This window comes from Sarcophilus harrisii, chromosome 3 (genome assembly GCF_902635505.1).
Source record: "Sarcophilus harrisii chromosome 3, mSarHar1.11, whole genome shotgun sequence".
Classification (NCBI taxonomy): Eukaryota; Metazoa; Chordata; class Mammalia; order Dasyuromorphia; family Dasyuridae; genus Sarcophilus; species Sarcophilus harrisii.
In genome coordinates, this window is record NC_045428.1 from 232520183 (window position 1) to 232536783 (window position 16601).

At 31.6% G+C, this 16601-nt stretch overlaps 1 protein-coding gene across 2 annotated transcripts in view; it reads left to right on the forward strand.

Moving 5' to 3' along the window:
- DSCAM (DS cell adhesion molecule) overlaps positions 1-16601 on the forward strand; it is a 683895-nt gene that overhangs the window by 120914 nt on the left and 546380 nt on the right. For both annotated transcript variants that reach the window (XM_031959192.1, XM_031959191.1), the window contains exon 3: positions 5473-5619. In XM_031959192.1, the coding sequence (XP_031815052.1) occupies positions 5473-5619 (147 nt within the window). The remainder of the gene's footprint in view (positions 1-5472; positions 5620-16601) is intronic.

A 16601-nucleotide genomic window follows, 5' to 3' on the forward strand; every position in this document is an offset into this window, starting at 1 on the left:
TTTTACAATATCAGTATGTGATACTCTACCAAAAGATTTGCTACAAATGGGAAAACTTCTCCACAGTATTTTTCTCATTTACTAATTTAGTAATATGTCAAAAAGGTAAAAGAGATTATTCTGGCATAACATGTTGGTTCTTTCTGATCTTTGTTATTCAGTTATTTGAAATCATGTCCAACTCTGTGTTAGCCAATTTGGGATTTTCTGGGCAATGATAAAGGCATAGTATACCATTTCCTTCTTTAGCTTATTTTTCAGATGAGGATATTGAGGCAAACAAAATTGAAGTGACTTGCCCAAAGTCCCACAGCTAATAAATGTTTTGAGGTTACTTTTGCACTCAGGGAGATCAGTCTTCCTGACTCCAACATGGGCATATTATCCAATATGCCATCTAGCTACTTCATATTTCTGATTTTTTATTTTTATAGGTGTTTAAAAATCATCTTTTAATGAATTGTTCTAGAATATCCCCCAGAAATTGCCTTTACTGCACTGAAAATTAAATATGAGTCAGTAGTGTAGAATAGAAATCAAAAAATAATTTGGTTCTTTCCCCCTTTAAGAAAATTAAATAAACACTTGCTCCCCTTCAATCTTATGATACCTCTTCTATTTCCCATCTTCTTTCATATATCACTGACAGTGTCTTAGTAACCACATCCACCATTTCTCTTAATTACTAAAAATGTTATACATATGGGACTTGATGTCATTAAAGGCATCTAGATACTATATTACTATCTCCTCATTTACCTTGGATATCATTTTTCTGTTAGTTATTTTTGTTCTGTAATCCCAATACAGTCATTCTTCTTTGCAATCCCCCCAAATGAGATGAGTTGAGAAGCTCTACCACCACAAGCAAATGTTCTTGAACTTATTTTATCCTCCATTTTCTCCAAATATATCTGACATAAACAGTTTTTTTTTCTGACCTTATTAACTTTACTCTGCAACTTCAGCTCATTCCTGAAACTATTGTAAAAATAATGTGGCATGGCATATATTGCTAAAAGAGTAATGTGCCATATCCTTATATTCACTCTATTGTCTGACCTTGCTTCCATGTTCTGTTGTGTATATATGCTAATGAGTTTCCTATACTCTTCAAAGCCATTGGAGTTGCTTCCCAGTATGAATTCAGAATTTCATTGTTAAATGTCTCCTATCACTCCTGTGCTAGCTTTCCCTGAAATATTTTATTCCATAGAATCACTGCTTTCTTTCCTCTAACCCCGTGAGATATGTTTTCTCCAAACACGTGGTACATATCAGGTTACATGCAAATATTCTCTTCTCTTCTATCACAAATGAGGTGGTAGTGGTTAAGAGAAGAATATTTTCCCCATGGAAAACAATCAGTTCATATACACATCACTGTTGTTTTCTTCAACTTATGAAAGATAAATTTTTACTATAGTAAGAAAAATATTATTAGCTTTGTTGCTTTTGACAGGAAGAGAGAAATATTGCTCCAGCAAATCATTGGATAATTGAAGTCCCTTATTTCTCTGTTAGTGTGTGGTATGCTTTTTTGTATTTCTCCTCAGATTCTCCTGTTTTTGCTTTTTCTGATCAGTTTGTTTTACTCCAACCAATAATAGGATTAATTTTATTTCTCCCTTTTTTAGTTTTCATCCAAACATTCTCTACCATGCTTCCCACAGTTTCAAATCTGATTAAACTTAATCATGCCTCTCACTGTTTTTTTTTTTTTAATCTCATTTCTTTTAAATAAGCCATACTTATCTAGTACTATAGTCCTGGCATAAGGGTTATCCAACCAAATCTTTGTGATACCTATAAGTTAAATCTACCTACTTCTATTAGGACTTGATTCTTCATTTCTTGCCTAAACTCTGAGGCTTACTTTCCTTATTTCTTGTCATAACCTACCCTCTTACCTTTCTTTATCTTCCTTATCATCTAGACAATATCCTTTGTAACCTTAAAACTCTTTCTTCTATAGATCTGGAATTATTATAAAATTTAGACCCAGAAATGGTCCTTCAAATTTTCCTCTATTTCTTCAAGTTTCTTGTCAACAACTTCAATATCTAACCTTCTTCATAAGTCAAAATTCCTTATTGATGAACTATTTGATTTCTTTCTTATTTGGTAAAAGTCCTTCTTTCTCCTCAAATTCCCTTTTTCTACCATTTTGTTCCAGAGAAGTCAGAACAAAATTCCTACCTCTGAATGGTTGTCATTTTTGGAATTCTCTCCATCAAATAAAATATCATTTTTAAAGTGTTCAGCACAGTGCCTGAAATATAGTGAGCATTAAAAAATCTTATTCACTCTTTTCCTTTATACCTTCTAAGTGATCTTCATGAAATATCTTACCCAGAATTTAATGTAGTACTATACAAGTAGTTTGACAGATTAAACCTCACATAAATAATAAAGGGAAGAATTCTCTTTAATAACTAATGCAATATAAGCCAGAAAGGTTATACAATAAATTCCAGAATTTCTACTTTAAGAGTACTAAAAGATTGTAAGTCCTCAGCCTACATGGGGATCATGGAAAAATCCAACCCTCAATAAATATTCAGGGAAGGTGACAACCAGACCAGCCTTAGACCCTTGCTCTAGAAGCACAGAAGAGCCCACCCTGAATATTCAATCCAAATCCAAAAGTAGGCAGGAAGAATGAGCATCCCAGTATAAAGAACTACTATAGTGGCAGGGAAGCTCAAGACCTAAACTTAAAAAAGGATAACTACAAAACATCTACATACAAAGCCTCAGAGAAAACACAACTTGTATACAAACTCAACTTCTAGAGTGCCTGGAAAGCAAGAGCTTTTTAAAAATATGATTATATATATATATATATATATATATATATATATAATTTTTTAAACATGGAATGAAGTCAATTGAGAGATAAATGGAAAGAAGTTGATAGTAATGGAAGAATTCAACAAACTCCTTAAAGATTAGAATGGATCAAATAGAAGCCAGTAACTCAAGGAAAAAAATAAAAAGAATTCACAATAAACTCAAAAGACTGAAAAAATAGAAGAAAATGCAATGTATCTCACAGGAAAAAAAGTTTACCTGGAAAACAGATCAGGAGAAAATATTTTAGAATCATTAGAATAACAGCATGCCATGATCAAAAAGAAAAAAAATATATACTCTAAACATACTTTTAAAATAATTAAAAAAAAAAACTGCTCAGTTCTCTTAGACCCAAGGACAAAATTGGAAATAGGAAAGGCCATACCAATTATGTCCTGAAAAAAAATCCTAAAGTAAAAACACTCAGGAATATCATTGCCAAACTCCCAAAGTTTCCAGGTCAAGGGAAAAGCATCCAAGTGCTGAAGAACCACAGGCAGAATATCACATTGTTTAGAAGCAACCCCACAATAAAGGGCAGAGGGATTAAATATTCTTTTCTTTTATGGAATACAGTATTTAAAAAAACAAATGATATTGACTTGTGCCAAAAATAATTTACTGTACACTACTGAATATAATGCAGTGGGGGTAGAGTGGGGATCTATTGTGAAATAGAAAACTTCTAAGAATTCTTAATGGGAACTATGATAAATATGTGGAAACTTTAAAATTAAAATATGGGAGTTAAGAGAAACATAAAAACGGCAAATATGCATGAACATTGATAAAGCGGTAAACAAGGATCAACTGTTTATATTCTGGTATGGGAAGATAATACAAGTATTCCTTCTAAACCCTGTCATTAGGGATCACAGAACTAGTCTAAGTAGATATGGCTTGGGAATGGTTTTATGTCTTGACTGTTATGTATCAATGATATTACAAGAAAAGTGGAGAGAGAGAAGAAATATACTGGGAAAGGAAGGTTAAGGAAAATTGTCTCACAAAATTATGTACAAGTATACATTAAATAAGGAAATAGCAATCCATTTTAGCATATTTGCCAAGAAAATCCTAAATAGGGTCAGGAAGAGTCAGACTTGATTGACATGAATGATTCAACAGTAATAATAGATAAATAAATATCTATACTAACAAGAAGAATATACATATAGAGAACAGAAATGCATTTCACTTTACCAGCATGGGCTATTGTTGGAATTGAAGAAATAAAGGTAATAATGATTTTAGAGAAACATGGAAAGACTTATGAGAACTGATGAACAGTGAAGTAATCAAAATGAAGCAAATAATTTATTCAATGACAATATTATAGTAAAAGCACACAACTCTATCAGATTTGGGACTCTTATCTATACAATGATCAACCATGATTCCAGAGGAATAATGATAAATCCTGTTACAACATGCTGATGAAGAGATTAAATACAGTGCTGAATGACACAAAAACATTTTGGCTATGACTAATCTGAAATTTGTTTTGATTGATTATACGTGTTTATAATGTCTTTCTTTTGTTTTCAGTTGGAATGAGGTAGGAGTAAGCGTGTAATAAGGTGGATTTTTGTTGTTTGAAACAAATAAAATGCAATTAGGGGAAAAAAGTTAGAAACAATGAATCAAAATGATAGAACTTTAGAGGTCAAGATCAATGAGATACTTAATTCTTTCTTACACACATAGAGACTCAGAGGATTTATATGATTTACTCAGGGTCATACATTTAGTTAGTGGAAGAGTCAGGATGAATTTATTTGCTAAGAGCTAAGATTCAGAACAAATGTAAATAATATTACTAGTGAATAACAATTCCCAGCATACAGTACTATAGTTTCAAAATAAAAATCTCATCTTTAAGAAAAAAATGTAAATTCTTTATGCTAGATACATAAATACAGCTTATGCACTATCTCCTATGTCCTTTTGGACAAGGTACTTGGAATTGGCATATAGCCATATCTGATTTTTCCATACTGACATTTGGAATAGTTCAGGAGGCTTACTAACAAACTTAATTTCTTGAGAATTATATCAGCCTGATTATCCTCAAGCATATTTTTTTATTTTTTATTAGGTAAGACTTGTAGTCCTCACATAAACATTGTAATAAGTCTTCTCAGAAATGGCCAGAGGAAATTTTCCTTGTTTATTAGTCAAAAGTCAAAAAGTTCTTAATTTTAAAAAATCAAAACATCTTATGCTACAAACTATTTTTTCATATCTAAACCACAGAATATGCAAATAACAATTGCCACCTATCTTATCATTACTTTTTAGGGAAGGCTAGTCTCATTTCAATAATTGTCTTCCACCTCAAAAAGTTAGATCGACTGTGCCAGAGCCAAATAAATTACATTAAAGTTACTCTTCTCAAGTACACATGTAAAATTATTTTTAAACAGTTAATATTTTAAATTTCAACAGTGAGATGTAAAAGTGTTTTGTCTTTTAAATTTGAAAAAGGTATTTTTTTAATTTAAAAAAATACTGCTAAAATTTGCCCATAAAAGTTTTATCAACAAAAAAAAAATTTGAATTATCAATACATCATGAAACATATATCCCTGAGAGTAACATTTTATTTTATTTTAGTTTTACGGGAACCTTATACAGTCCGTGTGGAGGACCAGAAAACCATGAGAGGCAATGTAGCTGTCTTCAAGTGCATTATCTCCTCCTCTGTGGAGGCATATATCACTGTTGTCTCATGGGAGAAAGACACCGTCTCACTTGTCTCAGGTAGGGTGTCACCCTAAATTTTATTTCTATTGTTCTGCATCCATGATTGGTCTTAGATATGATTTATTTAAAATTTTGAGACTAAATGATAATGCTTATTTCTGTTACAATAAAGAGGAAGTAATATGATTAAGTTCCTTGAGGAAAAAAACTACTTCAATTTTGCTTTCTTAGTCCCAGCATTTATCATAGTGCCTGACATTACATTAACTTACTAAATTCTTGTTTGATTGATGGTAGTTCATTTCATGTTGATGCTGATTTTCAACTGATGAAGAATTTACAAATTATTTTTGCACTTTTCATTTACTCATACTTTATTTCTAGTATTAATAGGCACTTAGACTGATAGCAAACAGACATAGGATTTTTAGTACAGTAGCAAAGAATTGTTTTAATTTAACAGAAAATTATTTATATTCTGTGTTAATCAGGGAGAGATTTAAAGTGTTATGTCCTGAGTAATATCACTTTTAGTTTAAATCTTGCATATCTATGAAATTCTGATTTTATTTTAATCTCATTGCTTGATTTTCATGCTGAAGATATGTGATTAACTCTATATGATCTTAAAGGGTTTTTATTAAAAGGTGTATGTCATACTAAAACTAGTTACCTTTACAATAAATATTTTTGTTACTAAACAAAGATTCTTTTATATGTTGATATAGTATTTAATTTGTCTTATTCTTCTTAACCCTTGTGATTATTTTTTGTTTAGAGTTATGATGGTAGAGTGGACATTATCTTTATGCATCTGAGCATCTAGAGGTTTATCTTTGAGCATTTAAAATCAAATAAATAGTGTTTTTAATCCTAAAGTTAGGAGGCAATCTGCCTGCTCAAGAATTTAAGAATGTGCTGAATTAATGGGCTTTAATAAGAATTACTACTTACTTGCATTTAATTTAGTTTCAAAACTGTGCGATTTGAAAATAGCTTTAGATAATCTTTATTCCCAATTTATATTCTTGGATTTTGGCAGTTGAGAAAGGGAAAGAATCGGTGCTGGTGGTAAGAACCATTTCATTAAACCACTAGCTTTTCTTTGGACTTTCTGGGATTTGCAGGTTTCTTTGATAGGTTGGACTCCATCCTTGTTGGTATTAGACAATGCTAAGCATGAGCTTACTTCTCTGCCTCGTTAGTCACTGTAAATTATTCCTCATTCAAGATCAAAGTAGCTTCAGATTATTTTTAGATCAGGGAATCTAACCTTTTTATAGCTTGGATTTTTGAATAGTGTTGAAATCTATAATCCCTTTCTCAAAATATTTTTAAAAACATAAATTCAAACATATAGGATTTCAAATGAAAAAATTATGTTGAAATATCTTTATAAAAATATTTGTAAGTTCATAGACAACAATATAAAGGATATAATATATACAACATATTAATATATGTTCAGTGTCTCACAATATTAAATGCAAAGCAAAATTCAAGATCACACACACACACACACACATATATATATATATATAAAATATATATATATATATATGTACATACATATATATGTATATGTATATATGTTCTGTGGATCCTGAGCACATTTACATGTTATCCTTTTTCAACCTGTACATTTCAAATCGTATGGCATTTGGGGACTTTTTTCTTCTTAAAAACAGTGTGGTTTTTTTTTAAGTTGATTTTTTTTATTTGTAATTTTGTTTATCAAATATTAACGGAGGTGTGCTTATACATTGAAATAAAAGTAAGTTTGCTATTTCAGTCTAAACAGTAATATTAACGAGGAAGCACATGGCAATATTTATGGTTTTTATAATAATCAGTGTTTTTTTTTTTTTTTAGATTTTAAGGCTGCTTATTCAGAATAGGATTGATTCTGAATTTCTGGGTTATGCATGACACTAAACTTGTTTTTGGTACACATAAAGTTAAAACAGATATTTAGTAAAATCTAAAATAAAATAATGCAAGTGAACCAGGCCTGATTATGTACTTTTTGCTATATCTGTCTGAAATACTCTTAATAGTTTTTTAATATCTAATTTTGTAATTGCAATAAGTTCATTTATATTAATATTATGACAATATAGATCATTATAAACTGAAAAAAATGTTCATTGATTATGATGACTATCTCAGAAAACCAATTTCTGATGTGTTTTGGGAGTTGGGGTGCAATGGTATTTTTCATAAGAGATAAGCTTGTACAGTATGAGGAATCATGGATTTGAATCAGAGGATCTGGATTTAAGTTTGGCTTTTGCCATTTACCAGTAATGTGTAATTACTTGTTCAAGCCATTTAATTACTGTAAACATTAGCTTCTTCATTTATAAAAATTTTAATAGTAATAACTCTCCTGTCTACCTCAAAATATAGTTATTTGGTGAAATATGTAAGTACTTAGGAAATATTAAAACCCCTCTATATAAGTAATCCATTTGGAAAAGTATACCTTCAAACTGCATTTCTGCAATTTAGCCTTCTCTTTTTCTGGGTAAAAAGGGGAAAGGAGAAAAAAATGTTATCTGGCAATGTTATTGAACTCTTTTTGGACTTATGGTCTCATCAATAAAAATATGCTCTCTGGTGGTTCAGATAGTAATTCATTCACCACTTTATACATTGAGTGACATCTTATAAATCCTCAACGGAAGGTCTACTCAAAATATAGATTTCTTCTTTAAAAAATCAAATGATGCCTACATGGAACTCTTCCTGAATTATTAGGCAACCTTATTTTCTAGTCATATATCTGTTTGATGGAATCCTTTTTATCATTTTTCTCTATGAAGTATTTTTTTTTCTGGAAATTGAGCATTTTCACATACAACACATGCCTCTTATTCAACCTTTGGAAGACTCAGAAATTTAAGTCTTCAGAAAGTGTGGTATTCCACGATTCCTAACTATATAGCATTGATGTTGTTCAGCTGTGGCTAACTTTTTGTGATCCTATTTAGTGTTCTGGCAAAGATGCTGGAGTGATTTGCCATTTCCTTCTCAAGATCATTTTACATATGTAGAAACTGAGACAAACAGGGTCAAGTGACTTGCTTGGGGTCACACTGCTAGTAAGTAAATGAGGCCAGATTTGAACTCATGAAGATGAGTCTTCCTGACTCCAGGCCCAATATTCTATCTATTGTACCATCTAGTCACTACAATGAATACTGTATTTTTTAAAATGGGCCTTAGTTTCAGGTAGAAAATTGGAATCAATCAGAACATTGCATACTTTATTTTGGAGTGACTTCAATTCTTTAAAGAAAATTTCTCTTTTTTTTTTTTCATTCTCAGCAGCAGGTACTATGGTAAAAACTCAAATTATCTTCATGGTGGCCTTTTTTTTGAGCAAATATTTCTTAAGAGAAATACAGTTTAGAGGTATACTTTTCCAAATGTTTCACTTGTATTGAGGGGTTTTACTATTTATGTTGTCCTTTTACAAGCTTGTCCAAGCCATTGAACAGCCTTGGTTCAGCAATTGCTTCATGCCTGATTTTACTGGAAAGGCTTTTAGCTTTTTTCATTAGGGACAATAATTGCTGATAGTTTTAAATAGATATTACTTATAATTTTAAGGAAAATTCCATTTGTTGCTTTGTCTCTAAAGTTTCAATAGCAATGAGTGTTGCCTTTTGTCAAAGGCTTTTTCTGCACATACATTTATTCTGTATTTTTCTTCTTCAAATGTGTTTTTTTGTAAATAGCATATTGTATGGTTCTGGTTTTTAATTCATTTTTCTATCTGCTTCTATTTTATGGGTTAGTTCATTTTCTTTATCTTATGTTGTGATAATTTATAATGTATTTCACTCCTTCCTATTTTTCCTTTGTTTATTCTTTTTTTTCTCTCTTTTACTTTTCAACCTATCCCTCTCTACAAGTATTTTACTTCTGTTAACATCTTCTCTCAATCTCTCTTTCCTGCTATCAGTTCCCCCTTTTATCCCTGCCCTCTTTTATATCTCTATAAGGTAAGAATAGATTTTTATATCCAATTGAATGAATATGGTAGTATTTATTTAAGGTACTTCTGCTGAAAGCTTAAAGTATTGCCTGCCACCACACTCCCATCTTCCTCCTTGCTAAAATAACTCTTTTTGTGCAGTAATTCACTCCGTTCAATCTCTCTTCTCTCTCCTTCTCATGAGATCTTACTAACCTCTTAATTTTTTTATATTACCCCATAATTCTTAGCTCATACTTGTTCTATCTATCTATCTACATATACTCTTTCTAACTACCCCAATAATGATAAAATTCATAGGAATTATTAGCATCATCTTGCATAGACTGTTTAATATTATTGAATCTCTTATGTTTTCTCTTACCTTTTTACATTTCTCTTGAGACTTGTATTTGAAGATCAAAATTTTATTCATCTCTGGTTTGATGAGTTTGCTTTGATGAACATGAAAATATGTTTAGTATGATTGCACATGCTTAACTTATATTGATTAAGATTAACCTCTGTCTAGGAGAAGAAGAAGGGGAAGAGAGAGGGAGGAAAATTTGGAAGACAAGCTTTTGTGAATGTGAATGTTAAAAACTATCTTTGTGTGTATTTGGAAAATTAAAATACCATTAAAATTAGAAATGTTTAAGAATCCTCTATTTTGTCAACATATCAGATTTTCCCCTGAAGGATTATATATACCTTTTAAGAGGTGTATATACTCAGTTTCTCTGAGTAGGTGATTCTTGGTTGTAATCTTACTTCCTTTGCTCCCAAGAATATTTTATCCCATGCCCTTCAGTTCTTTAATGTATAAAAGCTTCTGAATCCTGTTTAATATTTACTGTGCCTCTATGATATTTGAAATGTTGTTTTTTGGCTGCTTGAAGTATTTTCTCTTTAGTCTGAGAGCTGCAGAATTTGATTGTGATCTTTCTAGAAGTTTTATTTTGGTACCCTTTCAGGTGGTGAATGGGGATTCTTTTCATTTCCATTTTGCCCTCTAGTTCTAGGATATCAGGGTAGTTTTCTTACTTTCTTGTAATATTATGTCCAGGGTTTTTTTTTTATCACAGCTTTTAGATAGTCTAACAATTTTTAAATGATCTTTTTTGGATCTGTTTTCCAGATCAGTGTATATTCCAATGAGAAATTTAACAATTTCTTCTACTTTTCCTTCTTTTGACTTGATTTGTTTCTTGATGTCTTATGGAGTCATTAACTTCTATTTACCCATTTATAATTTTCAAGGAATTATTTTCTTCAGGTACCTTTGTTTCTTCTCCTTAGAAAGTTTTTAATGGAGTTTTTTTCAAGTGAATATTTTTGTATATTTTCTTAAAAAAACTTATTTAAGTTGTTGATTCTTTTGTCAGGATTATTTTTGTATTACTTTTACTTCTTTTTCTAGTTTTTCTTCTGTATTTCTTATTTGCCTTTTAAATCATATATGAGTTTTTCTGTGAGGTTTCTTTCTTTCTTTCTTTCTTTCTTTCTTTCTTTCTTTCTTTCTTTCTTTCTTTCTTTCTTTCTTTCTTTCTTTCTTGCCTGAGATCAATTTACATTTTATTTTGAGACTTTACATGTAGCCATTTTGATATCATTGTAATCTTCAAAGTTTGTGCCTTTATCTTCCTTATCATGGGAATGCATTTCCATAGTCAGGATCTTCTGTTTTGAGTTTTTTTTTTTTTTTCTCATTTTACTGCCAATTTTGACACTTTGTATTTTTATGTTACAATTAGCCTTTGCTCTTGAAATGAAGAGTGCATTGTTTCAGGATTCTTGTATTGCAACTCAATCTTTTTCCAAGCTCCTTTGGTTTGTAGCCATTTGCTGGCCATGTTTTCCCACTGACTCTTTAAGCTGTCTAGGACAGATAAGCATTTTTCCTGCTTTACTATTTTATTTGTGACATTGTTCCAAGATTTTTGTAGGAAAATTTGGAATGGTCCAGAGATTTACTTCCTCACTCTGCCATCTTGGCACTGAAAATCTCCTGAGTATTACTCTGAAAAAAACTTTTTGATGATTTCCTTGATCTTTTCATTGATACTAAAACTTATGATTCTTTATTTGGAGGCATCCCCCTTGGAGAAAGTGGGTATGCCTTCTGAATATTGCTGAGCTTCTTAGCTTAATTTTTATAGGTCATGGAGAATGACTTTTCTAACAATAGTTAATTCTTCCAATCTAGAAACCCTTCTGCCAATATTCCACCAAGACAAACTAAGAAATCAACTAATTTATTCTCAATGACTTCCTTTTTGCCTTCCTATGATAAGAAGATAAAGTAACACATACCAGAGTGGGCATGATTGTTAGGGGACAGAAACCTGTATAGAATTTTCCAAAACTAAGAATCAAAAATAACTACTTAAGGCAAGGATACACAGGAGTTTCATGCATGTGTAGGCAGCTTGAAAAGAGAGATTTTTATATGTGCCAGCAACTAGGATGCACAAATTTCTTGAAGAATTGCACAATATACCGTTTGTGCATTCCCATAGGGTCTAAGCATTTGTGTATAATTTTTTGAACTCTAACTTCTTAGGTGAGCAAGTGGAAATTTTAATTCCCTTCTGGTATGATACTAGAAAGATAAGGGAGAGTCAGGCAGTATCTTTAAAAATTGTCTCCTACATTATGTGGTTTTAGAATTTGTAGATTAAAGCCTCTAGGAAAAGATTTCTTGATACCATATTTTCCTTATGAAAGAAGAGCATGTTCCACATAGTTCCTGAACAGTATCTTATATATAAACACAAGTCAGTGAGTTATTTGAATAGTGAAGCTCTGATTAAGGGAGGATTAGTTAATCAGCTCCAAAGCATATTTGCATCTGGGGAGAATACAAATAGCAGGGTAAAACTAAAAATCCAAGAGGGACTGTGGAGAATTCTGAGAGAAGACTAAAATTAGAATATATGTAAAAATGCATGTAAATTATGTGTTTATTATTCTTAAGGATTCATTAGACGATTAAAGGGTTTCTTTGTTGCACCCCTAAGTTCAATTATTTTCCAAAGGAATGTTATAGGTTATTTGCATTTTAATATATTTTGGTATCTGTTATTGTGCTCCTATAAATACTTTGTATCTCTGGCTTTTTTTGTTAAGTGAAATAAAGGCTATTCTACCCAATATTTTGTGAATTTTCATGTTTCTGTGGGAATTGGGGCCAGTTACCCATATTTGGTAAACTGAGAAACAAAAGCATAAACTACAGTTAGAGATTTTCTTGTACTAACTCCAAGGAGAGGTAATATACCAAAGCAAAAAAAAAAAAAAAAAAAAAAAAAAAAAAAAAAAAAAAAAAGATTTGTGGGTGTGATAGATGGTTAATTAGACCACTATGAGTCCATAAGGGAAGTAATATAAGTTCTGAAATTGGCCCTTAGAGCTGTGAGCTACAGATTTTAAATTCACTATGCTTAATCATAGGAAACTAAGTAGAGGTCTCCCAAACTTATTGTTCCTTGTTATGGTGACCAAATCTACATGACAGAGGTGACTCAGTGTTGCTATTCCATCCCTTGTCATCCGTCTATTGCCCAACATGGGGAGATGACCATGTACATTTGACCAATAAGTTGGCTCTGTTTGTCAATTTGTAGCTTATCTACTGATCCATCAACTTGTGTAGATGTTTTGAAATGGACCTCCTGAAACATCAAGATAAGTCTATCAAGGTCTGCTCATTTGCCTGTTTGTCAACTAATGGGATTCTCTATTTTGGATAGACCCTCCTGGATACTCAAGGTCAAGTCTATATATCAATAAGATTCTGCATTTTTGTTCTGCTTCTCCTATATTATCCAGCTATCAAGGATTAGTCCAGAGGAAGGGGGCATCTCAAATAATGAGGAATATTAGAGGGGATTATGAACCATTAAATAAAATATCACTGGCTCAGAGCTCTGCCTCAGTGGTTTTACTCGGAGATGGAACAATTTTGGAATCTCAATAATGATCAGTCTAAAAGATCAGATCTGAATTATGTGAGTTCATAATTTGAGATAGGATGTTGAGGTAATGATTGTGCATGGATAGCTAAAACAACATTAATTTGACAGGCTATTTGTGATTTGCTTCCAGCACTTTGAATTATTTTGTAAAATCAGATATAGTTCCCTTAATTTCTATTGCAGTATTTGAAGCATTTTCTGCATTCTAGATTTTGCTTCATTGGCATAACATTGGAGAATTCAGTGTTGTTTCTCCCCTGTAGTGAGTTATTGGAATCATTCATTTTGGGGAATTTCCATCATCATCCTTATTAGCTTTTATGCATTATTTGACACTATTGATTTCTCCTTGTATACTTTCTCTTTTCTGGGTTTTTGTAATGTTCTTAGTTTCCCTCATACATGTCTAAATACTACTTCTTAATCTTCTTGACTGAGTCATCAACTATATCTTTCATAAATTATGTACCCTAAGGCTCTTTCTAGGGGGTCTTTTCTATATTCTTTTTAATGACTTTATCACTCCTGAAGATTTTAATAATCATTTCTATACAGATGACACCAAGGTCTAAATATTAAATGCTAGTCTCTTTTAAACTCCAGTCCCATATTATTAATTGACTGATGCATGCTTTCAAGTTCATGTCACTTAGATTAAGTTCAACATGATCAAAAGAGAGAATATTATCTTTGCCCCAGAATCCATCCCTTTTAAAAAAAACTTCCTATTTCTGTCAAGGCTCTTAGTTCACAGCTTCACTGATAATCTCAGTTCCTCCTTTCCCTCATCCAACACATCCAATCAGTTGTTAAAATTTATTGCTCTTATATCAACAACATTTCTTATGTAAGAGCCCCCTTTATCTTTTCTCATAGCTACCACTCAAGTTCATGTCTCCATTACCATTTGTTTTAATGATTTCAATAGACTTTTCATTTATATCCTATCCTAAATCTCTCAATCAAAAAAGCTGCCAAAATGATTTTCCTAAATTATATATCAGGACTTCCAGGAGATAGAACCAAGATGGTAGAATAGCAGAAATATTCATCTGACTCTGCCAACATCCTCCTTTCAACAATTTTGAGTTCTAGAGCAGAAAACAAAAAGACATGATTAGGTATTCTTCCAGTTCAAGACAATGTAGCTGATCAAAAGGAGAATTTTGTAGTGCTGGATTGAGGGCTGAATTAAAGCCTAAGTGGATGCAATACCAGTGGTGGGTCTTGAAGATGACAGAAGGAGCTTTGGAAGCTCTCAAGCTAAAGATGACAAGGGCATCACACAACTGGATCAGAAAGAAATAATGGAGAACTTAAGTTAGGACGTGCATAAAACCAGATCCTATTTGCCAGCTCTGCCTCTACCCACTTCTGAATCATAATCCAAGGCTGGAGAATAGTGATTTGTCATGAACCCTGAGAAGCAAAATTCTTTTTAGTCCAAGGGAGCAGGGCCCTGAGGAGTAGTATCATTTCCAATACCAAAAGAAAAGGGACCCTGATGAGCATTCCCAAAGGATCTGATTAAGGACCAGAGCATAGATCAGAAGAGCAGTGAACACCTCTCTCTCTAAATCACAGCAACTTGAAGCACTGAAGTTTCAAATGCCCAGAATTAGCTCTAAAAACAGCTGTGCAAAAAATAAATAAGTAAAATATTCTCACTTGGAACAATATCTCCCCCCTACCCTCATAGGAATAGAATTCAAATTTGACAAAAAGTACAAAGTCAACAAGTAGTCTGGGAAAAAAATATATATATATATAAGAACTACTCATATTAAGGGAAAATATATAAAAGCCAATGATTTCTAATATGTTTCTTGTTCAGAATTTAATGAATGTGATATTTTATCAAGAACATTTTCTGTTTCTTTTTATGGATTATATGATTTTGTTATATTACTTTCTGATGAGATCAATTATATTTCTAGTTTTCATTCTGTTGATCACTTGTGCATTCCTGGTATATTACCAGACAGAGTAAGATAAAATATTTCTGTATCATAGAAAAAAATTTGTAGAACTACTTATTTACTCATTTTAAAAAATTGATTATGTAATATTAGACAACTGTTCTTTAAATATTTAATATAATTTGATTGCACATTTATCTGATTCTATTTCCCCTCCCTCTGGGAATCTATTTATTAATTTATTATTTTGAGATTATATTATTTAAGTACTCCATTTTAGTTAAGGTTCTTTATATTTTTTTGTAAATAATAGGGTATCTAGTTCATGCAGTGGTTAGAATTTCAAGTCTGGAGTCAGAAATATCTAAGTTAAAATATATGCTCAGGGAGCAACTAGGTGGTGCAACGAATAGAACACCAGCTCTGAAGTCAGAAGGACTTAAGTTCAAATCTGAACTCAGACACTTAACACTGCTTATCTGTGTGACCTTGGGCAAGTCACTTAGTCACTTAACCCTAATTGCCTCAGCAAAAAACCAAAAAACAAACAAACAAACAAAAAACAAAAAAAGTTCTCAGATACTCACTGTATCATCCTAGGCAAGTCACTTACCTGTGTTTGTCTCATTTTCCTCATCTGTAAAATGATTTCAAGAAGGAAATCAAAAACTACCAACCCCCCCCCCCCAAAAAAAAAAAATGGATCATGAAGAGTGAGACAGAACTGAAAATGACTATGAACAAAAATAAAATTCATTTGTCACTTTTGGACGATTAGTTTTATTGACATACACAAAATAGTTTCTAATTATTTTCTTTCTATTTGATGTGATATTTTTTTTTACTTTTTTCACTTTGATTCTAGCAATATGGTTTTCTTAAAACAAATTAGCCGATGGTTTAATTATTTTAATAATTTTTACAAGATCATTTCCTAGTATTACTTATTCATTAAATGCTATTTTGCTTTCAGATTCCTTCCTTTCATTTTTTCTTCTTTGCTTCTTTCCTTTTCTTGTCATCCTCTTCCTTCTCTTTTTGTTCTTCCTCTTTCTCTCCCTTTTCCTTGTTTCTTTTCTCCATCTCTCTCAGTCTCTGTCTCTCTCTGAGTACTTGAGTATGTGTGCCCATCTTTCTCTTTTTCTGTCTTTCACATATGTA